The sequence below is a fragment of the Pteronotus mesoamericanus genome, unplaced genomic scaffold (genome assembly GCF_021234165.1).
Source record: "Pteronotus mesoamericanus isolate MK-2021 breed Mesoamerican mustached bat unplaced genomic scaffold, CSHL_Meso_final contig_163, whole genome shotgun sequence".
Lineage (NCBI taxonomy): Eukaryota > Metazoa > Chordata > Mammalia > Chiroptera > Mormoopidae > Pteronotus > Pteronotus mesoamericanus.
In genome coordinates this window covers 21,657,842-21,684,106 of record NW_026555064.1, presented here as the reverse complement: position 1 = coordinate 21,684,106, position 26,265 = coordinate 21,657,842, and the positions used below count along the sequence as shown (strand labels likewise).

General features: G+C 60.6%; 1 protein-coding gene across 2 annotated transcripts in view; it reads left to right on the top strand.

Moving 5' to 3' along the window:
- Positions 1-25,965, top strand: part of ANK2 (ankyrin 2) — a 111,166-nt gene extending 85,201 nt beyond the window's left edge. For both annotated transcript variants that reach the window (XM_054563704.1, XM_054563696.1), the window contains 15 exons: positions 107-229; positions 1,832-1,864; positions 3,569-3,590; positions 6,122-12,007; positions 13,444-13,518; positions 15,535-15,666; positions 16,540-16,686; positions 16,957-17,203; positions 18,585-18,858; positions 20,676-20,768; positions 21,158-21,241; positions 21,343-21,507; positions 22,412-22,594; positions 23,725-23,816; positions 25,458-25,965. In XM_054563704.1, coding sequence (XP_054419679.1) covers positions 107-229; positions 1,832-1,864; positions 3,569-3,590; positions 6,122-12,007; positions 13,444-13,518; positions 15,535-15,666; positions 16,540-16,686; positions 16,957-17,203; positions 18,585-18,858; positions 20,676-20,768; positions 21,158-21,241; positions 21,343-21,507; positions 22,412-22,594; positions 23,725-23,816; positions 25,458-25,641 — 7,740 coding nt within the window. In that variant the 3' untranslated portion in view covers positions 25,642-25,965. The remainder of the gene's footprint in view (positions 1-106; positions 230-1,831; positions 1,865-3,568; positions 3,591-6,121; positions 12,008-13,443; positions 13,519-15,534; positions 15,667-16,539; positions 16,687-16,956; positions 17,204-18,584; positions 18,859-20,675; positions 20,769-21,157; positions 21,242-21,342; positions 21,508-22,411; positions 22,595-23,724; positions 23,817-25,457) is intronic.
- The last annotated feature ends 300 nt before the right edge of the window (positions 25,966-26,265 follow it).

Genomic DNA, 26,265 nt, shown 5'->3' with positions numbered 1-26,265 from the left:
AGTCTCCGATGCGCTGTATTTCCCCCGAAGCTTTGGAGTCTCACCTATGTAAAAGGAGTCACACGTGTCCTGTGTGGGTGACACACCTGTGCCTTTCTCATTCAAGGTACGAGACACAACTCAGGAACCTTGCGGACGACTATCATTTATGAAAGAGCCAAAATCCACAAGAGGCCTGGTGCATCAAGCGATCTGCAATTTAAACATCACTCTGCCTGTCTACATAAAGGTAAATGGCGGAGTCTGTGTTGTGCGCGCAGGCACGTGGGGCTTGTCTCCAGGCCCTTGGAGACGTGGCAGCAGAGACATGATGCAAGCACACGTCACACTCATTTGGGGTTCCTTGTCCCGCCTGTGGCTCTCCCGTGAAGCGAGGGAAAGTAGCTCTTGCCTATGTCGCGTCAGACGCGGTTTGATGGAGAAATTTTCCTAGACACATGTGGATGTGGGAGACAGAGAATTTGAAGTTAAGGTCATTCTGAACTAACTTCTGATAAACCAAGAACTGACTTTGTCTCCCTGACAGCCTTGACGTGCCCTCGGGGACCACACTCAGGTGCTCGGACGTGCGGGCCCGAGCCCCCACTCATGGCCAGCCCGGCGGGGGCCTGAGTCTCACACACAGGGCACCTCACGGCAGTCTGTCTTACTGCTGAAACGACGACCTGTTCCTCTCACCACCTGCTGCATTTCAGGGGTATCACATTCATTTTCCAACCATTTTAACATGATTAGTGTGCAGGATACCCCCTTGCTCTAAGGAGCAGATTTGAAACATGGCTGAAAAGAACAAAGCACATTAATTCCTGACCCAGGTCCAACTTCAGGTACGGCTTTCTGGGCAGGGCCCTGCCCCTGCAGAACTGCTCTGCAGTCACTCTTGATAATGCAGAAGTAGTCGTGATCGCTCTATCGAACCAAGGAGGGCACCGGCGTGAATTCGATGTTGGGGACAGCTTTTTTTTAAAAACATTTTAACCAGTATCTCTTCCCAACGGGAGCCCCACCCAACAGTGCCCAGGAGGCAGTGGCCGCGTGCGGGGGTGTCTACGGGACGGGGCAGGTACGCGGGGCAGCGGAGGCCTGCGGGGTGCGGGGTGGGGCTGTATTTGAAACCCTGAAGCTGGGTGCCCTGAGCCCGAGCACCTCCTCACTCTGCTCACCCACCAGGCTGTCGCTCCTAGTTAGTCGTTCTTGTACGTAGAGATGAGTCGCACAGAAATGGCTCACAGCCTCACGTGTGATGTCGTGAGTCCTCACTTGATCGAGGTCAATGAATGTCACGTTTCTGGAAGGGAGTTAGCTCTGGCTGTGATCTCAGTGAGCCTTCAAGGTGCTGCCAGGACAGGTCAGATGCAGTTGCTGATGCTGGGGTGGTCTAGTCACCAGCACACAGACAACTGCCCGGCAGTGCGCACCACAGCTGCGCCTTAGCGTTCACCGGCTCTTCGCTGTAACAGAACTGCCACCTGTAGCCTGTGGAGCGAGACGACACTCATCACATGCTTGCTCGTGGCTCTTGGCTGTTCCAGCCAGTATCGTCACCATGTCTGCAGACGTGTGCCCCCAAGCCACTCAGTGTCCAACCTCAAGGCTGGTGGCCGAGCATCTGAAGTCAGCGTGTTTGTAATCGCGGTTCTTTTGTCTCTTGAATCTCCAGACTTCGGCATTCAGTTAATTTGTGTGCCTGTCTTCTGTGAACTGTGAGAAATATAAGGGCACCCAGAGTGGGTGCCACCTGTCAAGGCTGGTGGGCGGGGTCCTAACCTTTCCTCCTAAACTTTCTGCTCTTCCTGCTCTTTTCCATCCCGCGTGGCATCTGGGCGGCCAGGAGTCAGAGTCCGACCAAGAACAGGAGGAAGAGGTAATTTTGTGGCCTTGTCGCTTGGGACAGCTGTGTTGTTGCTAGAGCCGCGGGGACCGTATGCGTGGAGGCTCTGCCGCGGTGGCCCAGGGCCCTGCGGGGCACAGGCATGTCCCCGGGGCTCGTCGCCCTGTCTCTCTGCCATCGTCTGCTCTTCCGTGCCGTCCGCTGGCAGACAAACCAGCAGCCCGTGGTTCTCAAAAGGTGGTCTTCAGACGCCCAGCGGGTCCGAGCCCTGTAGTGGCTTGGAGACATCGCCCCTTCTGAGTCACACGCCCTTGCCAGCCCCAGGGTGGCTCCTGGAGGCTGAGCGCAGGCCGCATGCTGTACTGTGCGCGCCCGTAAACTTAGGCTTAGCGTTTCCTCCACTTCATTCTCAACACCCGTCCACTTTCGTGTATCAGACATAAGAAGTTGTTCCTCGGGCACCTCACTAAGTTTGAGGAATGGAAGGAGTCTGAAAACCAGGACGTTTGAGAACCACGGAGACCAACAACCAGGGAGCATGTGGCCCCTACACCCAATGATGGCAGCGTCACACGTGGTGTGGGAGGGGGTGCCAGCCAGCATCACACGGGCAGAGCCTTCCTTCCGGCACAGGCGAAGGACGCGTGTCTCAGACAGGTCGGCTGGACCACGTGCCCATTGCAGTGACAGCTGCTTCTCTGGTTCAGGCTGGTCTGTGCTTGCTTCCCTTGTAAACATCGGAAAACGCCCAGATGCTTTCGTAGACGTGAAACAAATCCTTAATACTTCCCGATCAACACTTTGGTTCCCATTTCCAGAGCAGATGAGTGCAATTGTTGCTAGTTGCGTGTGAATGTTTTCAAGTGTACTAGTTTTGTTTTAATGTCATTCTGATGGATTTGAAATGCAGAACTATAAAGAAAATTGTAATAAATACCCTTGTACCCACCTGCTTAAAATGGAAGACCCTGTCAGCCCAGAGAAGCCTTGAGTCCACTCTTTTCACCGACACCCTGTCTGTGGAGCAGGACACAAGGGTGGTTACAGACGTGCTGTCCTGCTGTGTGTCACAGGACACACGTGTGCCTGTGACCAGGGTGGTCACTCTCCCTTCAAGGTCTGTCACTGGGTCACGCCCCATTTCCTTCCTGTGCCTGTGACTCAGTCACCAGAGCGGTGGGAACGTGGCTCCTGCTCCTTCCCCATGGGTAACGCAGCGATGAAGCCAACTGAGCTGCATCCATACGGCCTTTCCCGTGAGCTTTGGGGTGTCTGTTGAACTGCTTCAGGAACTATTTAGGGCGATAATTGCAGCCTGCGCTCTTTTCAGGAACTGTGCTTCTGGCTCATAATCAATGGCGATGACACTGTCGAGCGTATCGCCCTGGCGTGCTATTTTTTCTCAGTGAAGTTGACACCATTTAATACCTGCTTCCATCTCTACTGGGCCTTTTCCCTAACAAATGTGCATTTCTAACATCAAATACACCCTGGGTCATGTCTTCCCAGGAATACATGGTAGAAAGGCTTCCTTCTGCCTGTAGTGTCTAGAAGGAGATTTGTTTTCTCAAAGTTTGGGTAAGAATGAAGGAGGTCGTCAGGGACAAGCATAGCAGAGCCCCGGCCCCTGTGCTTGGTGTCCCCACGTAGGGGCTATGACCGGGGGCGTCCCGAGCACGTCTGGGCCGGGAGACAAGACGCTGTTGTAACCATTCGATTATGTATGTTTTCTTTCAGGTCGATATGACATCAGAAAAAAGTAAGATTTTCAACAAAATTAATTTTTTTTGAAAGCTGGCTACAGTAAAGACAAGCATGAATTCAGATGCAAGCTAGTTGCCTGTACTAACCACGATCACAATCACATCTTTATATCCTTATTAACCATTAACATAGATGCAGAAAAGCCGCTCGGCCCGCTCCGTACAGATGGCCGAACGCGGCCTCGTTGGCAGGGAAGCGCAGCGACTGTCCCCCAGCACTCGCTCTCCGGGCCTCCCCTCCCCCGCCCCTGCCCGCCCGCTGTTTCTGTCCCTTTGTGAGCATGACGCTGTCCTCTCATTTCTGTAGCGCTGATGTGACAGTATCACTTTTACATCCGCCCGTCACTTTCGTGGGCTGCACCCGCAAAGGCGATACTGTCCCCGCCATCCGGCCTGACATGACCCTCCCTGACCCTTACTGTGGTGAAGTGGCTTTGGCAGGGCGGAGGCAGCACGGGCTTTCTTGAAAATGTTCCAGAAAAATAACAGCCATGAATTCAAACACTGAAACCTCCTGGATGAAATGACTAATCACAATTTTAAGTAATGGTGCAAATCCCAGAATAACCTACTGCAGAGAGAGGGGGTTCTCGGACCTTCCTGGGGGCCAGTCTCGCCCACGAATGTTTCCGTGGGTTGACCTGTTTCTGGTGACTCTGCTTCCTGTGTGGAAGAAACTGAATTTGTCAGGGCTGGGTTTTTGTTTTTTTTTTGTTTTTGTTTTTTGTTTTGCTTTTATGCCTTAAATACTTCAGGGGAAAAAAGTCTGATAATGTTTTTTCACTTTTAAATTTATTTACATTAACTGTATTTCAGGGTGGAGACTCACGTTAATATGGTCAACCCCATTCACTGGTCTGAGGGCTTTTTTAAGTCTATGCAGTATGATTTACTGCGGTGTCACAGAGGTGCCTTTCGCTGAGAGTCTCCTCATCCTCATGCTGAAGCATCATTCCGAGCCAGAATATGTGATGTGCTGGATGTTTTCACTGGTTATAGTTAGCAAATATGTTGATAAAATTATTTTAATATATTTTGAGAAATGCACATTCACAGAAGACATCTCCTCAACAAACACTGGCTCTTTCCGGCAAAGGCACTTGTGTTTATTGGGAAGATCTGCTGTCACTGCCTTTGTTAGTTTTGTCTTTGGAGGAGATTTCATTTTATTCTCCCACTTTCTCGTTCAGAACGACTGTGCTGATTTGAACAGCCTGTCTCTTTGTTCCTTGGCCACAAGCTCGGGATTGAGCACCAAGCACGTGGCTCAGGCGTTACAAGCACCTACCCTATTGCTGTAACGGCTGGATCCTCCTGGGTCCTCTGAATATTTTAAATTTTCAAATATAGACTCAGGTTTGGTTTTCCTGTACTTTAAAGGCAATTGTTAAATAGCATCCGTCAGGGTGTAAAACAGTGTCCAGAGAAGGCACTGGCGGAGGGTCTGTCCATGGTCTTTCCCAACGTGCTGGCCCTGAGTGGGATTTGCTCCTGCTGCTGGCAGTGCGGCACCCCCGTCCCCGCCGCGCCCGGCCACCCCGCTTTCCCCGTCGGAGGCGCTGGCTCGCGCACAGGGATGGTGCTTCACCACAGTAATGCGCACCTGTTGTCCTTTCCGACCACCCTCCCGCCTGCGTCCCGGCAAAGACCCCCCTGCCCCCGTTTCACCCTGCTTTGCTTTGCATGGAAATAACTTTGCTTACACACCTGTGCGTGTGTCTGTGTGACTGTCTCTGACTCAGTTGCCATGCGTCACCTCCTAACTCCGGACTCACGTACACGTTCCATCCCCACCGTTGTGTCTGTCCTGCCCTTTCCTCCCTCCCTCCTTGGTCTGCTCAGTGAGTGTCCAGACAAGGAGGCGGCTCTGAGGAAAGGCTGTGCCTCTCAGCACTGGGCCCTGCGCCCTGTTGTTGGTGTGAGTTTCCTTAGATGAAACGCCGGTTTGCAGCGGATTCGGACCCTCGGGGTAGTCTCGTGCAGGGCAGAACGGCACGCGCTGATCCCAGATTTCCACATGATCCAAAGTGCGCACACACCACGAGAAGTTGTCCTGAGTTTGCTACTTACTGGCTTTCTCTCCGAGGAAATGAGTGTCCTGCAGTCTCTCCTACTCCCCCTCGGCTGCCCCTGTTTGTTTCCCTTCCCACATTGACCTGTGACACCTGAGCAATCTTGAGATGCCTCCGTAGGAGTCACTGTGCCGTCTCTGTCGACATGTGGCGTTGTGTGTGTGTTGACGGTCTGTCACCGCGCTGTTGCGTGTGCGTGCGTGTGCGTGTGTGTGCGTACATGCGGCACGTGAGAAAGTTAAGCAAGTTATTTCCTGCTCATCCTCCTTTTCAGTTTTTCCGTTAGCCTCGCTTTGCTTTGTGTCCCGAGACCCCATGGCTCCGCCATCCCAGCCCGTTGTGTTGTCCCTCCCACCACGACAGGAAAAGACACTGTGTCCTCGGGTCCTGTTTACATTTGCCAACATCTTTTTTGGTTTCCGTTTTACTTTCAATGTCCTCCATTCCCATCAAAGACGATGAGACAGAGTCGACAGAAACGTCTGTCCTGAAAAGCCATCTGGCCACGGAGGCCCCGGCCCTGGCCAGCCCGGACTTGCTCTCGGAGGTCTCCGAGGTGAAGCAGGACCTGATCAAGGTGACGGCGCTCCTGGCCACGGGCGCGGCCGGCAGGGCGGGCGCCCTCGGGGAGAAGGCGCTGGCTGGGGCCGTGGAGGAGGAGCCGGGGGAGCCCTTTGAGATCGTGGGGAGAGTGAAGGAGGACTTGGAGAAGGTGAACGAGATCCTGAGGGGTGGGGCCTGTGCAGGGGGCAGCGGCCACGGGCCGGGGCCCCAGCCTGAGGGGGAGCTGGCTGACGAGGAGTGGGTGCTCGTCAGTGACGAGGAGGTAGCGGAGGCTAAGCAGAGGGCCCCCCTGGAGGTCCCCGAGATCCCCTGTGTAGAGATTAGGCTAGAGAAGGAAACCCCAGCACAGGGACAGAAGGACGCCACGGGGCTGGTCACCTACCTCACGGAGGATCTGAACTCCTACCCAGCGGCTCCTGGAGGGGCCCCAAGGCCAGCGCCCCGCGCGGCTGGGGACAAACGCTCTGGAAGCAAAGGAAAGGACGTTCCCCTGGATGAGAAGCAGGGGATGCAGACACAGCAGCAACCAGGCCTGGGGATAAAGAAGCCAGTGAGGAAGAAGTTAAAGGACAAACAGAAGCAGAAGGAGGAGAGTTTACAAGCCAGCGCAGGGAAAAGCGAACTTAAACAGGGCAGTTCAGAAGAGTCCTTAGAGGAAGAGCCAGGCTTGGCGCCGGAGCCTTTGCCCAGGGGGAAGGCCACGTCCCCGGTGGTTGAGGAGACACCCATCGGGCCCATCAAGGACAAGGTGAAGGCCCTGCAGAAGCGTGTGGAGGACGAGCAGAAGGGTCGGAGCAAGCTGCCTGTCAGGCTCAAGGGCAAGGAAGAAGGGCCCCGGAGGGTGGGGCCCCGGCCACAGCCGGCCGCATCACCCCCCGTGAGGCCAGAGAGGCGGGCACCTGCGTCCCCCTCCTCCAGAGCGGACAGACACTCTTCCCTCACCTCCCCGGCCAAGTCCGAGCGGCACCCTCCAGCCTCACCACCAAGTAAAACCGAGAAGCACTCGCCCGTGTCTCCCTCAGCAAAAGCCGAGAGGCACTCTCCCGGGGCCCCCTCAGGTAAACCCGAGAGGCATTCGCCGGTGTCGCCTTCAGGTAAGACAGACAGACGCCCGCCGGTGTCGCCGTCGGGCAGGACAGAGAAACACCCCCCCGTGTCACCCGGGAGGACAGACAAGCGCCTGCCCGCGTCACCGGCTGTGAGGATGGAAAAGCACCCTCCGGGGCCAGTCCCCGGGAAGACTGAGAAGCGCCTCTCCGTGTCCCCTTCCGGGAAGACAGACAGGGCAGCGCCAGTGTCCCCCACCTCAAAAACGGAGCGCATCGAGGAGACCATGTCTGTCCGGGAGCTAATGAAGGCCTTCCAGTCGGGTCAGGACCCGTCCAAACACAAGGCTGGGCTGTTTGAGCACAAAGCCGCCAAACCGAAGCAGCTGCAGGAGAAAAACAAACTTCGGGCAGAAAAAGAAAAGGGGCCGATACAGGCCCAGAAGGAGACACAGAGAACAGAGAGTCAGACCATCCGACGAGGCCAGAGGTCCCCGGGAGTGGGGGCTGCAGAACCTAGAAGAGGGGCCCGCAGTGCCTTGGGGCTGAGAGAAGACACCACCGGAGGGAAGGAGACCCTCCCCACTGACAGGACAGTGCCCCCCGTGGACCCATTGCCCAGGGAGGAGCTGGACGAGCGGGGAGACAGGGACCTCCAGATCAGCCCCGACCGCAAAGCCTCCACCGACTTTTCTGAGGTCATTAAGCAGGAGCTGGAAGACAACGACAGGTACCAGCAGTTCCGCCGCCAGGAGGAGCCCGAACAGGTGCCGCTGGTCCCTGAGCAGGTGCTCACCAGCCCCTTCCACACAGCCTTCCCACCAGAGCCTGGCAGCGGGCAGCTGCTCCCAGCCCTGAGCTTCCGCCTGGATGGCAGCTGTGAAAACCTGGGGCAGGAAGGGGCGGTGGTGTCCCCGTGTGGCAGCCTGACGGAGGGGACGCTGCAGGCCAGCTCGGAAGAGAGCTACAAGCACGAGGGCCTGGCAGAGACCCCCGAGACAAGCCCGGAAAGCCTTTCGTACTCACCAAAGCAAAGCCAGGAGCCAGCTGGGGAAATCAGTGAAAATGCCACCTTCGTAACAGACGTTCATTCGGTCGAAGTGCGTCCCTCCACCAAAGACACTCCGGACGGTGCTGTAGAGCCAGGTGCGGCCACTGCAGAGGGTGCGGAGCCCCGGGCCGGGTGTGTGAAGGAGGCTGCCCTGGACCCTTCCAGAGAAACCAGCCCCGAACTGGAGGATGATGGCCCAGGCCACCGCTCTGCGTCCTCAGCAAAGGACACGCCCCCTGGGCTGACGGCAGATGCGCCCTGTGATGACGGTCCACTTGCCCACGAGACACAGGCAGGACCTGGAGCTCAGGAACCCACCAGCCCCAAGTCCTCGCCGCCTGAGGCCCCTGTGAGGACTGAGCAGCCCCCAGCAGCCCCCCGCAGCCCCCAGGGGCTGGACCTGCCACTGCCCCGCCCCGACGCGGAGGCCCTCAGCCCTGGGGCTGATGGGTCGCTGGCGGTGAGCCACACGGACTCCCTGGAGGCCAGCCCAGGGCCGGAGGACAACTCCTCACACACAACCCCAGACTCCCTGGAACCCAGCCCCCTGAGAGAGTCCCCCTGCCGCGACTCCCTCGAGAGCAGCCCCGTGGAGCCCAGGGTGAAGGCCGGAGCTCTCCTGGGCCATGCCCCTCTTCCCGCAGCTGGTGCCAAGACCGAGCTCTTCGCTGAAGCGGCCTCCGTCCGGTCCCGGCTCCTGCGAGACCCTGATGGCAGTGCTGAGGACGACAGCCTGGAGCAGACGTCCCTCGTGGAGAGCTCCGGCAAGAGTCCCCTCTCTCCTGACACCCCAAGCTCCGAAGAAGTCAGCTATGAGGTCACGCCCAAGGCTTCCGATGCAGGCACCCCCAAGCCAGCTGTGATTCACGAATGTGCTGAGGAGGAAGACTCTGAAAATGGGGAGAAAAAGAGGTTCACCCCTGAAGAGGAGATGTTTAAAATGGTGACCAAAATCAAAACCTTTGGTGAACTTGAACAAGAAGCCAAGCAGAAAAGGGGCTGCCGCAAGGAACCGAAGCCCGGAGAGTCTTCCTCCTCTGACCCAGATGCCGATGGCTCAGCAGCCGGGGCTGAGCCGCCGCATGCACCACATGCACAGGATGGAAGCGACGTCCCCGTCATGGCGACCTCAGACGGTGGGAGTGCGTCCTCCTCAGAGAGCGAGCCTGAGCTGGGGCAGCTGAGGGCGGGGGCCGACCCAGGGCTGCTCCCAGAGCCGGCCATCCGGGTGCAGCCTCCATCCCCGCGCCCGTCCAGCCTGGACTCAAACTCCAGCCCCGAGGAGGCTCTGTTCCAGCCAGCCACTCCCAAACAGTACACTTTCAAGATGAACGAAGATGCCCTGGAGGCACCCGGTAAACCAGAAGAAGAAAAAGAGCGTGACTCTTGTTCGCCTGAAGACAGTCACCCTGATCCAACCGGAGACCTGGCTCTGCCGCACGGCGATCTGAGCAGAGATGCTGACCAACCCGAAACCTGCGCTGGCCATGGGTGTGTGGTGGGGAGCTCCAGCCGCTCGGCCCCACCCATCTTCTCGGGTCCCCCTGGCCCCACTGGGGAGGAGCTGCTCATCCCTGAGGAACTGGCAGCGCCCCAGGGCCCTGATGATAAGGACTCGGGAGGAGGAGGGCTCGGGGTTTCCCAAGAGGGACCGCCACAAGCAGGTGGCCCTGGTGAGGGCGCTTCACGTCCGTCCTCTTTGCCTGACTGTACAGCAGCAGAAGACGGTGTCTCCACATCTGCTACAGCAAAAATGGAGGTCGCAGAGACTGACCTCGCCCCTGAGAGCTTCCCGAAGGATGGCCCCACCCTCGCCACCTCCCCGGCCACGCAGACAGATGGGCTGTCCGTGGGCATCCCCGGCCACGACTCCTCCGAGGCTGAGGGAGCGGGCGACCCTCAGGCTGTGAGCCCTTATGAAAACGTGCCCCCCGAGTCCTTTTTCTCTAGTGGAGGCAGCGAAGCCCAAACAGACGCAGGACATGCAACCTTCCATGCTTTCGACACGTGCTCTGCGACCGTCACACCCTCTGTGGATGGTGTGCTGGCGGCCTGCGCCTCCAGTGGGGCTGTTTCAAGCAAAGGCCCCAGTTTTGAGGACCAGGGCCTGGAAGGTGCCTCGGAGGCCACACCGTCCGACTGTGACCCTGTGTCCTCGCAGCCCCACCTGCCTCGCTCTGCCGCTGGCGAGCACGTGAGCCGGATTGTCATCACCGCCACAGACGCAGATTCCGACTGCTGGAGCGAAATCCGCGAGGATGATGAAGCCTTTGAGGCCCGGGTGAAGGAGGAAGAGCAGAAGGTGTTCGGTTTGATGGCGGACAGACAATCGCAGGGCACCACCCCGGACACCACTCCCGCGCGGACCCCTACCGAGGAGGGGACCCCGACCAGCGAGCAGAACCCCTTTCTCTTCCAGGAGGGCAAGCTGTTCGAGATGACCCGCAGCGGGGCCATCGACATGACCAAAAGGCCCTATGCAGAGGAGAGCTTCCACTTTTTCCAGATTGGCCAAGAGTCTGGGGAAGAGGCCATCCCTGGCGACGTGAGAGAAGGGGGTGCTGCTGTTGAGCCCCTGCGGCCCCAGACGCCAGCCCTGACCCCAGCATTTTCAGGATTGACAGACACAGATGAGATCAACTTGCTCCCCAATGTCCTGAGTGAGGAAGGAGAGGTACCCCCGGCCTCAGATGGCAGCCTCTGCTCCCAGATGGGGGCCCCAGCGTCCGAGGATGCCCTGTCAGCAGAGGGGGCCGTTTCTGTGGGCGCCAAGGGCCTGCCCCCCACACAGGGCAGCAAGGCGCTGGCCGGCCCCGCCTGCCCAGAGCCCGCTGTCCAGGCTGCGCTGGACTTCTCCACGGTCACCAGGTCCGTGTATGCAGATCGGGACGATTCTCCTGACTCCTCCCCGGAGGAGCAGAAGTCCGTCATTGAGATCCCCGCCGCAGCCGTGGAGAGTGCGCCTTGTCCCGAGAGCAAGTCCAAGATCCCCGTCAGAACCGCGGCCCCGGCCCAGGGGGAGAGGGCCCCGCCTCAAGGCCTGCCCAGCCCAGATGAGGACAGGGCTGAGTCAGAGGAAAGGCCAAAGTCTAAAATCCCTGTGAAAGCGCCCCTCCAAGGGGCTGGGCAGCAGACCCCGCCCCAGGGCACCGCCCTGCCCAAGACAGTGGCCCCTCAGGGACAGGACGTGCCGAGCAGGGCCACAGACGACAGGGACAGGCAGGAGTCTGGTGCCAGTGCAGGGAGAGCCCGAAGCTGCGCTGAGGCCGAAGCGGCGGGTGGGGCAGGGGCAGAGGCATCTGGGCTGCAGTCAGAGGGCACGGCCTCGAGCCCCCGGCTGCTGGTGGCCCGCCCACCGGCGAAGGGCAGGGGGACCCCACGGGAGAGCAAGGAGCAGTTCTTGGGCCTGTGCAGGGACTCCCTCGAGTTCTTTGAGGAGATCAGTGACCAGGCGGCCAAGCTAGTGGACAGGCTGGCCCAGGCAGAGGGGGAGCAGGAGGTGGTTTCCGATGACGAGAGCAGTAGCACCCTGGACGTGTCCGTGATCGAAAACCTGCCGCCTGCCGGGGCCGCGCCCCCGGCCCCCGAGGACGTCTTTGACACAAGGCCCGTTTGGGACGAGTCCGTTGAGACTCTGATTGAGCGCGTCCCCGATGAGAACGGCCATGACCGCGCTGAAGGTACTGCCGCGGGGGACGCCCTGCGCACGCATGTCCTAAGCCCGCGTAGCCGTGTCCTTTGTCTGTTTTCTTTGGCGGTTTGTGTCTCATTTTCTTTAAGCTTCGCGTAGTGGCTCCTGTGTTTGTGTCAGCCTGTCGTGTTCTGTGCTCTCTCTGTGCCCTCCTGTCTGTGACGACAATCTCAAGATTGAGCGATGAGAACGCTTACGGAACCGTGCCCACGCCAGGCGCGGCCCGGCCTCCTGCGCTGCACGCGAGGCCATGCCCGCCGGAGTTTTGTTGCTCTGCCTCTGGCTCAGCCCTTTGGCTGCTGCGCAGGAGGATACTGGGTTTTGCTTTATGCTATGAGGATCCGATGCTTTTTCCTACTCCTGTGTACTTCCTAATAATTCATACTTAACGTTGTAATCGTTAGGAAGCCATGTGCTCAAAAAGATTTCACAGATCATGAAATCCCAATTTTGTGGATCTGTTTTTGATTCAGAAAGGTCGGATTTTGGATACTGTTGGTAAACACTTTAAGCAAACAGACATCAAGTAAAACAGGCTTTTCGTTGATGTGGTCGGTGAACGGGGCAGCCCCCCCGAGGCCGTGCAGCAGACAACAAAACTCAGACCTTGCATGGTGGACGTCGCCGGGGAGGGGCCATGGCTCTGAGTTGTCAGCATGGAACCCACGGGGCAGTGAAAAGCAGCCTCTGAGCTTCCAGTATCTCTCCAATGAAGACTATTACTCTTAAATCTGCCTTGTGAAAAATGTCACAAGACCATCATCTAAAACACTGCCCATCGATTAACGGGGGTTAAAAATAAACGGGAAATCACAGTTTGTGGGAGTAACGTAAGAGCTCGCTTACGAGAGAGCAGACAGAGACGTTGCCCAACAGACGCGTGCACCGTAACGCGACCTCCACTGCAGACGTGGCCCGCAGCCCCGCTCGGGGTCACCAGGCCAGGGCCCCCGCCCAGGGTCTCAGTCTCCTGTGACCTGTGGCTGGGAGGGGATCGCTGCTGCCCGAGGCGGCAAGGGAGGTCCTCACCGACGACCCCCCTTCAGCAGCCCGGCTGTGAGCTCTGGCACCTGAGGAGGGAGGTGGTGGCTGTTGGCTGGTGGACAGAGTCCTCTCAGGTGACCTGGCAGGCAGGTCCTCAGACAGCCACCTGCCACTCAGCCCCTTACACAGCCCGCGCTGCCGCTAGTCTTGATTACAGAGATGTGGAAGCACTTGGGGTTTGTGGTTTATGTTCGACTTAGTCCCCATTCCATTCCGGGAGTCAGGCGCACACAGTTTAACCCAACGTAACACGCAGTAGCTCTCACAAGAGTTGGGCCGTCCTCGGGCATTCGGACGCCTGACCTCCCTGCCATGGACGGTCAGCCCTGGGTCCTCTCCTGGCACAGACAGTACGGCTGTTCTGTTTCTGACCTTCTGCAGATCAGCAGGAAGAACAGCGGCGGATGGAGGAGCGACTGGCCTATATCGCTGACCACTTGGGCTTCAGCTGGACAGGTAACCTGAGTGGGACCCACTTTTCAACAAAGCCTGCTTGGTTTCAATGACATGGTCGCGTCAGCCAAGTGCCATTAACAATAACAAAAGCCTGTTTTTTCTTTCCTTGAGGATGACCATGTGGAGTAGTGAAGAGAATAATACACCACAGATTAGAAAGTCCAGGTTCTCACGAATCCACCCTGTGAACTGGGGCAGGTTTTGTACCGTCTTGGGGACTTGCAGCAAGAGGAGGTCAGGCTGGGAGACTGTGAGCCTGAGCCAACCCTCCCCACCCCCATCCTCTCTCGGGAGCTGTGGGTGACCCACCAGCTGTAGGAGTCCACACAATGGCTCGCTTTCAAAACCAGCATTAGGTGCCAAGGCCACAGCATTCAATCTGAGACTTAACCAGAGCTCCTTGTTGTAGATCCTGTGTACCAGGTATCTTCGTGAACAGCGCTGACGTTTGCATTGGATAAATGTTGAAATACGTGAGAATGAGGTACACGGGTTCTCTGAGAAATGAGAATGCGTAGGAGTAGAAATTATAAAACATGATAACTTACTGAGGAAAAGTGAGTTCTGAAATAGATAGGATTTATTTACAGATCAGGATTTACCCTGTCATGTTATCTGGACTCAACATATTAAAGCAAGATAGTTTCTGGCTTCCTTTTTTCTTTTCTTTTTTTTGTCTTTCTTTTATGTTTCTTGTGGCTACTTTATTGAAACAAGTGGTATAAAATTAATACTCATCTCTTTTCAGTTTCTTAATGATTTGGTGATGAGTAGGAGTCCACACAACCTTAGCAAAAATAATCGATAGTGTGGGAAAATGACTGGAAGCAGGAATAATAGCCATTTCTTTAAAAATGGATCAGATTTAGTTAACTGAGGAACTCAGGGGAAAGAAGAATGGTGAACTCTGCCCAGTTGACTTACTGAATAGGTAACATTCAGAATGGCTTTGTTTCTTGAATGTGTACGTATGTGCACACGTACAGTGAATGGAATATCCATGCAGTTAGTGAAGGATGAGACGCTGCAGCCACGCAGAGGCGTGGACACGGAAGGTAGGCCTCTCACCTGCATCCGATTCTCTGGCCTCCCAGGACCTGCCCGTGTTCAGGAAAAAATATCCAGTGCCCACTCCTCGGCCTTTTATTTAAAAATTAGCAACGTCCACTTGAATTTCTCGTAACTATTCATTCTGTCATCACAGACGTAGCTGCCTTGCTCTCTATATCTTATTCTGCCATAAGTCTATCAGTGGTTGTCACCGATGGACACACAGGTGTCCTGCTCAGTGCGGTAAATTCTTGTGTGCTGCAGGATTTTTGTGGGGTGTCTGCAGGACACCTGCCTGGAGGTGAACTGCTCGCTGTAGGCATGTGTGTTATTAATTTTGAGAAATACTTGCAAACGCCCTGCAAAGAGGACCCCTCATTCCACACACACGCTCCACCCTGTGCAAGCGCCCGCAGAGTGCGCGGCGTGCCCTTGGAGGGGAAATCCTTGGCGTCCTCCGCAGGCCCCCTCTCCCTAGACCTGCACTCGTAGCGCAGGGACGCGCAGAGGAGAGCAGGGCCACCCTCCTGAGGCCGCAGCCCGCGTTTGACACCCCAGGGCCTGGGAGCAGCACTTGGGTGGTAAAAGCGGCGGCACCTCGTGGGGATTCGCGGTGAGCGATGTCCTCTTTCTCCTGCTTCAGTGACTGACTTTCCGTTTTGTCAGTGAGGCAGCTAAGCCAGTACTAATGGTCTCTTCTGCATTCTGGAATCAAACGGGACCAAATTATACGTATTTTGTCACCACTGCCTGACCCCAGTATGTCCACCATGTGACCAGTTCTACATGCGGCTCTAAGGAGAGGTCTGTGCCCAGTGGCAGAAGAACCAAGGGCACGGGCGTCGCTGCGAATGACGATGGGGACCCTGCCCCTTGGCGGGGCAGAGAGCTGTCCTTCCCAGGACCGAGGCAGGTGTGGGGGCCTAGGGCCGAGGTCTGTGGCTCACAGGCTCGGACCTCTTCCAGAGTTAGCCCGAGAGCTGGACTTCACCGAGGAGCAGATCCATCAGATCCGAGTCGAGAACCCCAACTCCCTGCAGGACCAGAGTCACGCGCTGCTGAAGTACTGGCTGGAGCGCGACGGGAAACTTGCCACCGGTAGGTGGGGCTTGGGGGTGGTGCGGGCTAGGGGCGCCGCCACCTCGCGTCCAGCTCCTGCTTTCCTGCCCGTGGGTCCAGTCCCAAGACCGGTGCCACCAGGTGCCACCAGGCTGAGCACCGCGGCAGGCCTGCAGGGACACGCGACAGGGTTTCTGAAACAAGCGTGAGCCTGAGACACCTGTGCTGCGAGCGTCACCCATGGCGGGGGTGGGGGGAGGCGGGCGGCAGCCTGGCGCCAGCAGGCGTGGTCTCCAAACCCTGCGTTCCTGACTGTCGGCGGTGACACAGCCCCTGCTGCTGTCCTGGGTCGGGCGGTGACCACCTTCCACGCCTGCTCCGGGGCCGCTCCACGGCCCGGCTGGTGCGGGTGACGCAGGCACCCTGACAGAGCTCTGCCTGGGAGCCTCTGGCCCCACCCCAGCCAGGCTGACGCTGCTCCGCCAGGGTGGCGCTGGAGCCCGGCCCGAGGCGTCCCTGCTCACGCCGCCTGCGTCCTGGCATCTCCCGCCCTGGCGTGTGTCTCCAGGGCCCTGCCTGGAAAAACAGAGGCCCCGGTTAGACGTGAGCTTCAGGCGGGCGACAGATGCTCCTTCACACCGGGACAGCCTGTGCCCGGCGTGGACTGTGCGCACGCGGAGGCGGCCTCCGCGTCGTGTCAGGACTGGAGGCCTGGCGGGGCCGTCTGGGGCCCAGGCTGGCTCACGCTCTTGCTGCTCCTCTCGCTCCCTGTTTTAGCTTATTATTACAGATGCCCATATTTGGGCCTTGGTGGTTTCCCGGACAAATATCAGAACTTCAGTGAGGCAGCTGAATGAAAGCTTTTTTATCCCTCGCACACACACAAAAAATGCTTTTTCTCTCACATCCCAGACACCAGCCTCATTGGCTGTCTCACCAAGATCAACCGGATGGACATCGTTCACCTCATGGAGGCCAGCACCGAGCTGCCCCTGGAGCGCGGCAGCCTCAGCTTTGTGGCCGAGATGGAGCTGTCCGCCGCGCCGGACCACAGCGAAGGTCTGACCGCCTGCGCCGGGCTGTGCCTGTGCCCCCTGAACAGGCGCCCCCTGTTCGCGGACCCGCGCCTCCGGCCTGGCTGCTTCGTTCCCATCGACCTGCCCACCCAAGGTCCCCACCTGACCGGCGAGTTGGAGGCGGGCAGGGTCTCCGTCCGCGTTGTGGCCTTGGGCCCGACCTGGGGCGTGGCCCCCGGGGGCACTGGGCGAGTGCGGCGGGCGTGCGGTGGGCACGTGCCAGGGGCGCCCTGACGTGCCTTGTCCCCCTCAGGGTTCTCCGCCCTCCAGGAGGAGATGTCTGTCCCGCACGCATCCCGGGAAGGCGGGTCCTGCGGCCACCCTCCTCTTGTCTCAGACGAAGACCCCTCCGTCGGCTACTCCACCTCCCAGGACTGCACCCTCAGAACAGATGGGGACAGCCCAGCAGCCGGGCACATCCCCCACACTCAGAAGCAGCAGGGGCCTCAGGGCCTGTTGGGGTCGGCACCCACGGAGCCAGCCCTGGAGCAGGAGCACTTGTGAGTTTCCGCAGGAGCCGTTGGGGATCGGGGGCCGCACACGGTGCCCCTCCTTGGCAGGGCTTTTCCGGTGGTCTCCCAAGTGCCAGGGCCGCGGGAGGCACAGGGTGTGAGAGGCACGGTGGCGGCCGCGTGGTGGGCACAGACCTGCCCGAGCGCACTTCCAGGTCTGCGGCCCGGGACCCATCCCTGAGCCCCCAGATCTGTCCGCCCATCTATAAATTGTGATCGTGTTGCGCGCCCGATGGAGGGCTGGGGTTGAAGGCCAAGCTCAGGTCGGGGAAGCGCTGCTTGAACCAGGGTCTCGCGGCCCCAGGGGTTCGCTGCACAGTGGCCGCCCCTCTCCCAGGGGCGCCGGGCTGGCTGGGTGCCGGTGGTTCCACAGCGGGAGCAGGCAGGCGCGGGAGGCACCTCGTTCCCGCGCGATGGGGCGCGCCGTGGCACCGGTGCAGCCCCAACCCTACACGGAGGGACACTGGGAGCCCGTGCCCACATCCCTGCTGCCAAGGGCACCGATTGTCGAGAAAGAGGAAGCAGGTCTGGGAAGGGCAGGCTGGTTCTGGGCCCTGGAACCCAGGAGCCGTCCCGCAGGGTCCTTCGTCCTTCAGTGAGCCTGCCGGGCTGCTGGGACTCGAGACAGTCGGGGACTCGGGTAACGAGGGCCTCCTCTCCCCGGAGCCGCCCCGTCCCCTGCAGGCTGCGGGCACAGTGGCACGGAGAAGAGGTGAGAGAAGATGGGCGGGAGGAGCCGGCTGTCAGAAGGCCCGAGGCAGGGACAGCAGTGGCCGACAGCACGCGAAAGGAGCAGAAGCAGCAGGGAGTTTTCCTAGGAAGTGCGATTAGAAGGGCGGCCTTGACAGGAACCGCAGGCTGTGTGAGGGCAGAAAGCGTCACCGCCAGTGGGTCGTTCTGTCACATGATGGTTTTCCAGAAGCAAGGCTCTTCCTACATTTCTGGTTTTAACACCTGCTGTAACAGGTTTACGTGTGGCTTTTTATAAGTTTTGCCAAATTCTGATTCTCGCTTCAAAAGCCTGGTTACCTACAGATCTCTTGTCACATAGACCTCCTTGCTTCTTCGCTAGCACCTCAAGTTATCGAAGAAAAGATGAGCTAATAGTGCCTGTTCTCTGCGGAGGTTAGGAGGGGGCGGTACACGGCAGGGAACCTTGGACCTTTAGAAGACACCTTCCCTAGTCACGCTGCCCCGACGAACTGTAACTCAACACTGTACCTCACGCAGGGTTTTTATTCAAATTTCATTTATTGGCCAAAGTTACAAAACCTGTTTGACTTTGTTGAAGCGCCAACCACATTCCCCTCCGGGGTCCAGGCGGGAGCGGGACGTGTCCGCTTGGCTGTGACCGGCCTGTCCCTTTCAGTGTGACGACCCCAGGGACGGAAGGGTCAGACACTGAAAAGGCTACGTCTGCACCTGGCTCTCCCAGCGGGACCCCCGAGGAGAGGCGCCACCTGCAGACCCCATCCCCCGCCCCTGGGCAGCGGGCCGACTCGCCCCTCGTGCAGGAGCCAGAGGAGCCCCCGGGCCCCAGGGGGCGCGGCTCTCCCCGGAAAACCAGCCTCGTGATCGTGGAGTCCGGGGACGACCAGCTTCCGGCCGTCGAGAGCCTCGATGCGGACTTGGCCTTCCAGGAGGTGAGCGGCCCCTCTGCCCCTCCGGCCCCCACATAGCGGCCACAAGCCGCCGCCCAGTGGCCGCTTCCTGGGGCTTGCCTTGTCCCTGCAGAGCCACAGGGTTGTCAAGTTAATGGGCCTGGGCCACGGGCACCCCACAGCTCTTTTCAAAGGGTGGGACCCAGAAAAAATGATGTGCCATTCCAGCCCAGCCACTTGACCACACGCCCGCGTTTTGTCATCGGACACCCTTTGGCTAAGAAAAATGAACAATGAGATCGCGGTTAGTGGCCTTAGTTAGACCCGCCGTGATGGGTGGGGGGCGAGCTGAGGTGCGGGTTCTGGGGGTGACTTAGAGGAGGGACCCTGTGCCTGGACCTGCCACGGCTCCCAGACTCCAGCAGCGTGGGAGGCGGCCCTGCCCAGTGACGGGACTGACCGTGCCCGAGGGCGGAGCCACCGTGGCGACTCCGCAGAGACGGTCGAGTCTCAGAACGAGGTCTGAGCGGCTCCCCTCTCACCGCGACCCGGGGGCTCGAACCCCTCAGAACCCGAGTTTGGAAAAGAATCTGCATTGTCAGGCAATCCCGTGACTCCACAGCAACGTGTGGATCTGTTTGAATTCAGCTTAACGTGATACACGTTGAATTAGGTGTTGCTTTTCTCTTTAGGACTGAAAGCATTCCGTAGGTCAAAGGGCTTTTAAAGCATTACGTCCCTTTTAGCAGGAAAGAGCGAGTTAGACGAAAATATCAGAGCTTTTGGGGAGAGAAGCAGGCATGACAGCAGGTCCCTGGGCCGCAGACGTGCACGTGCTGGTCAGCGTCGGTGGCCGCCTTCGTGGCCGAAACCAGGAGTCTCACAGGCGAGAGCCCGCCCACCAGCCGTTCGGTGACGCCAGGGGCCCGTCCTGCGAATGGGGTTTCAGTCCCCGTTTGCGGTCGCTCAGATTGCCCTCTCGCTGGCGCTGGCTTCTGTCAGTGCTAGTAAAGGCGTTTCGTGGGTGCCGCCGGGGCTTAAAAGTTACTGAATTTATAAAGCCCAGGAATCCACGTGCTCGTTGAAGCACAGACTTGAAACAGTCACCTGGGTAATTGGGGTGTTTCGTCTGCACTCTGGGGGCTTCTGGGACGTCGCCCTGCCCCCGCCCTGCGGGTCCAGGCCCGTCCGTGCCCCCTGACCTCTGCCTCTGCGCCTGACCTCTCACGACCCCGACCTGAGTGTCAGGTGTCCGTTGGGTTCCGTGCCGACCCTGTTCCTAGGCAGCAGGTTCCTGAGCCTATTTAATGTATAACTTGGTTCAGATCCTATGTGTTTTTCTTCAGCAAAGAAGAATACAGAAACGTAACTGGTATTTTCAAATAGGTTGAGAAAAAGTTGTTTTCCTTTTTGAATAACCTTCCGTGAGGAGAGCGGTTCGGTGTGTGGTTTCTGAGACGCGTGCGGTCGCTGGAGCTTCGCTCTGGCTCCGCCCTGGTGGGGCCCCCAGGGTGAGTGTGGCAGCCCAGGGCGCCCTCGGGCCGCGGAGGCGGCAGCAGCCTGGTCCTGCCGGAGCGGCCGTTGCCAGCAGCGGGAGCGGCTGCGCCTTTGGGCCGGTCACTCTGAGCCGCAGCCCGGGAGCCGGGGGCCGCGCCCCCCTGGGCCTCTTGTCGGGAGTGGGCGGACCAGCCGCTGGCCAGGCCCCGGGCACTCGGGCGCCAGGGTTGCTTTCCGTTAGTTGAACCAAAAGCTCCGCCCTCGCGGGGCCAGCGCTGAGCCTCGCGGGGCTGCCTGCGCCCTGCCGGCCACGCCCGTGGGGAAGGCGTGTGCTGGCGGTGACCCCGCCTCCCCGCTTGCAGGAGCTCGCGGCCGAGCTGGGTGAGCTGGAGGCCAGTTCCGACGAGGAGGCGACAGTCACCACCAGGGTCGTCCGCCGGCGCGTGATTATTCAGGTACCGGCTGCTCCGGGGCTGCGCTGCGGGACCACGTCCCCCGCCTGGTGGCCGGCCCGGGGCGGCGGGGCCACGTGCGGCTGCGTGGCCTCAGGAGGCAGCCCCACGCCCGTCCCCAGCGCCGATGCTGAGAAGGCCGCGCTGCGGCCGCTCCGGGTGGGGACACCCTGGCGGTCCCCCTCCTCCCCCGTGCGCCGCCTGGTCTGTGTGTCTGTGGCTCGGCCTCCTGAGCTCTGTCGCCTGGCCTCCTCCCTGGGAACCCCTTGGGCCGGGCCAGCCCCTCGGTGACGCTGCTCTGCCCGCGTCAGCCCCCCTGTGCGTGTGTGTGGGCCGGGAGCAGGGAGCCCTCGGGCAGTGCCCCCGCCCACGGGACCTGCCCCACGGCGCAGGGCGACGACGTGCCGGACGTGCCCCCGGAGACGGCCACGGAGCAGGAGTACGTGGACGAGCAGGGGCGCACCGTGGTGAGGAAGGTAGCGCGCCCCCCCCCCCCCCCCGCAGCCTCCCGCCTGCTGGCCCGCGAGCCTGGGCCCCGCGGCGCGAGGACCGTGTGCCTGAGCGCCCTGCCTTCCAGGTCACCAGGAAGGTCATCAAGCGGTACGTGTCTGCCGATGGCGTGGAGCGGGAGGAGGTCACCGTGCAGGGACGGCCCCAGGAACCTGTCAGCGTGGAGGATGGGGACGGCTTCTCCAAAGTCATAAAGCGCGTGGTGCTGAAGAGTGACACCGAGCAGTCAGAGGTGAGGCTGCCGCGGCCTGGGGCCTGACGCGGGTGTGTGGCGTGGGCACATGTGTGGCGACGTGTGGTGTGAACACGTGAAGTAGATGTTCGATATGGATGTGCGACGTGGCGCCCAGACAGGGTGGCTGGTCCTGCAGGCTTCTGTCTCCCTCGCACGGCTCCCAGCGGTGCCCCCGCCCCCCTGGCGGGGCCCTGGGATTCCGCAGTGGCCGCTGGGACCACCGCTGGCCACATGCTCGCTGCCTTGGTCCTTTTCACCTGTGTCCCACTTGGCTTGGAGCTGACACAGTGGACGCCCAGCATCTGACGCGGAGGCCTAGACCCTGCGTGCCGGCGAGCAGGCGGGGGGCGGGAGAGGCCCTGCGGGCACGGGGGCCGACGGGGTGCCTCAGAGCCCGGCCGGGTGCTCGGCAGCGAGCCGGCCCCACCCCGCCCTCCCTGGGGGCCACGCGGACGCTGTCCTCGCTGCGTCGCTTCGCTCACACCCTTCCAGTTTCACGACGACACACAGCAGGGTCGTCGGGCCCCGCAGCCCCTCCTGCTTTGAACATTCCGCCTTCCGGCCGTTTTACCCTCAGACGGGGCACGGACACCGTCCCCGTGGGGAGGTGGGGGTCTGTGCACACGGCGGCCTGTCCACACGGCCCGCCCCACGCGACGTCTGACAGGTCTCTGAGCAAGTCGTCACGTGTCTCATCGCTCTGTACACACAGCCATTACGCCGGCAGTACCGACCGATTGCTGGGGTTTTCCTAACTGCTTCTCTTTCCCAAACTTCCGCTTTCTGGAAGGCTCGTGTGCAGATTGTAGCATTTGCAGGTTCATTTTGTCATTAAAAAAATGCGTCACTGCCACCTCGTCCATCAGAAGCTGCACTGTCCCCCCCCCCCCCCCCGCCTTAGGTGACCCTGTCTGAGCACGGCACACCGTGCGAGGCCTCGCAGTTCCAGGCGGAGCCCGTGGAGGGCCGGCGGGTCAGCAGAGTCGTCAAGACGACGGTGGTGCGTGGGCAGCGGTTGGAGAAGTGCCTGGGGGACCCCTGTCTCGCCCCTGACCTGCCCTCCGCCAAGGACGACTTTGAAGAGGTACGGGGGCCACGCGCCGCGTCCGCACGAAAGGGTTGGTCATCGCGTCGCACGCGTACGGACGCCGGGGGCACCGGCAACCCCAGAGGGGCAGTTCCTGGTTTATGAACGGCCGGCCCCTCGGCCTCGGGGGCCCATCCGAGTTGCTATCAGCGCTTTAAAAAATATGGACGACAGATTCATCCCCGCTGAGGGGGCGCCCCGTCCCTGGAGCTGGGCGCAACCCTGGGCACGGTGCACGCCCCGGCCAGGGAGGGAAGGAACCGCAGAGGCTGCAGGTCCAGGGATGGGCATGGAGGGAGACCCACCCATTTCACACCCACACGTAAAACAAGTCTCCATAATGAAGTTCTGATTTCTGGTAATCGGGACAGCGGTCCATAGTGAGAGATACATGAACCCTTACAACGATTCCAAATTCCAAAATTCTGGAAACCAAAGCCACGTTTGCGAGTTGGGTGCAAGCCAGTCGGCGGCAGAGCTCCCGTGCGCCGAGCCAGTTCTGCTGAGAGGGAACGGCCGTGCTCAGGGCTGGGCATGCAGTGCGGGCATCTTGTTGCCCTTCCAAGTCCGGGGGGAGCAGCCTGCATCCCGGAGCCCTGTGGGCCGCGGGCTGGACGGAGGGATGGAGGGACAGCAGGCGCAGGCAGGCGTCCGTCCACAAGGCGTTGGTGGCTGCGGACTCAGCCCGGAGTCAGATGCTACCGCGGGACCCCTCCCTCACCTGCGTGAGTCTGACGGGTGGGGACCGAAAGCCTGACTTACTGCAGCCCTTCTGGTTCTTCGCGTTTTCACAGCCGGGACCTCAGAGACGGGAAGACGGCCGCATCTGAGCCGTTGTTCTTGTTCTGCGTCTGGTTGTCAGTTTGCCGTTAGTCTCCGCTGTGGGGGGTGGGGGACGTTAAAGCCACTGGCCCAGGGCTGGCTGGCAGCCTCGGCTGAGTGACCTGGCACGTGCCCCTCGGACGCGGGGGTGCTTTCAGTGCGCTCGGCCCTGACCCGCCTCCTGCGTGCGCGTTAGTTACCAACGCAGCTGCGCCCGTCCACACTGGCCATCGGCTCAGCAGCGCGGCAGCCGCCTCGGGCTGCGACGCGTGACGCTTTTCCTTGTCTCTCTTCTCCCCCTTCAGGCGTTGAGTTACGCAGGTAGCCACGCGCGCGTCCACCTCCCCAGCTTAGTAGAGAATCAGATCCTGAGCAAGGATGGATCGGTCATTACAAGGTTTGGGTCGGCATGGGGTGCTGCTCTGCTGACTAACACCCTTGGAAGCTTTCCAACTGGGAGAAAATAAAAATGGAGCCCCCCACGTGCCCCAAAGGCCCTTGGGGGCCGGCAGCCTCCTGGTGTTAGGGAGACTGTGGTGTCCCCTTAGGGCTTTAGAAGTGGCCCTCAGGCCAGAGGACAGTGGATGCCCGTCCCCACGGTCACCCGGCCCTGCCTGCGGGGTGTCCCCTGTGCCGACGGACCGAAAGGCGTGGGGGGAAGGCCTGGCCCATTGCCCACAGGCGGGTCCATGACCGCGGCCTGCCTCTTGGTCTCAGTGACTCGCCCGCTGCCCAGGGCACGAGCTGGCCGGTGCTGTGCATGTGGCGTGTGACCTCACCGCTGCCTGGCGGTGGGTCCGGGCGCATCTGTGCAGCCGCGAGCAGCTGGCATTTGTGCCCGTGGACGGGCACCTCCAGGCAGGCTGTCTGCACCCTCATGACGGGCTGTGCACACACTTTGTGGCAGAGACGCCGGGGACGTGGGGTCCCTGTCTTGCGTGTCTGCTGCCGGAAGAGGAACATGGCCACGAGGGGAGTCCGCACCGTGGCGACCAGCCTGCGGAACACGCCGCGCGGGGAGACGAGAGGTCGTGTCCCAGGTTGCCCAGTCGCGTGAAAAATGGCTGCGGGCTGGCGTGTCTCACCCACACGGCTCCCAGGCGCCGCCTGAGCCGAGGAGGTTCTGGGCTCTGACGTCCCACGGTTCTGGATGAAACCACACAGATGCACACGGCCCAGCACCACGGGGTCTCCCCACTGGCACAGGCCTTGTGCCGCCTCCCCTGAGTCGGCCACAGATGGGCGGTCAGCCCGGGCAGGAGGTGCCCGAGGCTGGGGCTGCACGCTGCTGACATGCGTGTTGCTGCGCCCTGGCCAAGGCCGCAGCCCCAGCCCCAGGAGTGCGTCCATGCCCTGCCCCCCCCGCCGGGGATGCACACATTCGTAGCACGCGTGTCAAAACCCAGGGCTGCACTGTGACACGCTCACCCCGCACCTGGCAGAGAGAGTCAGATATGTGCCTCTTTGGAGGAAAATATGGATACTGAATAGTTAGAAAATCATAATCTGACTTCAGCCATTGGAACCCAGTGTTGACCTTTGTATTAAGAGGAAAAGATTGAAGGTGCTTTCAGAGAGACAGCAGTTCACGTGGCATCGAAGGGGAGGCGGGCGTGGGAGGGGGCGGGGGGAGGGAGAGCCCGCCCACCGGCCTCAGCACAGTCCCACGTGCAGCCAGGCAGACAGGGCCGCCCCCTCGGGCCCTGGGACCCCGGCTTGGCCTCACTGTGCCTTCCCTGTGTCCGTTTTTACTGGGAGCTTCAGTTCCCGGAGGTTTAGCTCCCTCCTTTGTCGCCATGAGCACTGGGCCTGGCAGGCAGAACACGCTCTGTGCATGTTGTGGAACGAGGCCTCGGGCTCGCGAGGCCGGCCTGGGTGTGAACTAACTGCAGTGCCGCCCTTTCCGGGGAAGGGGCAGGGGGGCAGCAGTGGGTGAAGCACAAAGCCAAGGAGCATGGAGTGAGTGAAAAGGGGTCTTTCTCGGCCTGTGCGCACGCGGCCGCAGTGCCGAGCCTAACCCTGTCTTGCTGCCCCGCAGGACGACGCTCAGTAAGGCCAGCACGCGGAAGAGGGCGGTGGTGAAGGACCGGCAGGGGGCGCACGTGCACCTGGAGCGGCTGGAGGATGTGCCCGCGGCCCAGGAGCAGGACGCCTTCCAGCGCGACCTCCAGCGACTGCTGCGGCATTTCTGCCAGGACGGCCCGGAGCAGGAGGCCCAGTGAGGGTGCCCGGGGCGCACGCCAGGACCCCCGCACCCCTTCCGGTGCCTGGCAACCCCGTTTTCTGGCAGAGCAGCCTGTCCGGCCCCGGGACCCCGGTGTCCCCCACTTCAGCACACACGCCGCCCTGGGTTAGCTTGCCCCACCCCCGTTAGCTGTACGCAAATTTGTGACCAAAGATAGCACCCTCCTCCTGGGTGCTGTGTCCCCGGCGTCCTGGCCCCCGGGCCAGCCCGGGCACCGGCCACCCTCGTCCCTCACCTCCGCACAGGCTCCACGCCACGCCGTCGACCAGGGCAGCTGCCTGCGCACCTCTTCCTGGGACGTCCGGGCACGGCATGCCCAGCGCGCGTCTGAGGGACACGCGTCCGGCGGCCGCCCCCGCCCGTCTTGCCACACTGGGTGCTGTGGCAGCAAGGCCTTTGGGGGGGCGGGAGGGTGGGGGGGGCGCGGCTCGTTCAGGTATTGCTAACACAATCCAGCAACGACACCGGCTGCTGCAGGAGACCCACGTCCGACCTACCCGACCTTACAGCCCCAGCGCGGCCGTGGCCCTGGGGGAGGCCCCGAGGGACTGCCCAGCGGCGCCCAGACTCGGCGGCCCCAGGGGCCGGCAGCGGCGCCCCG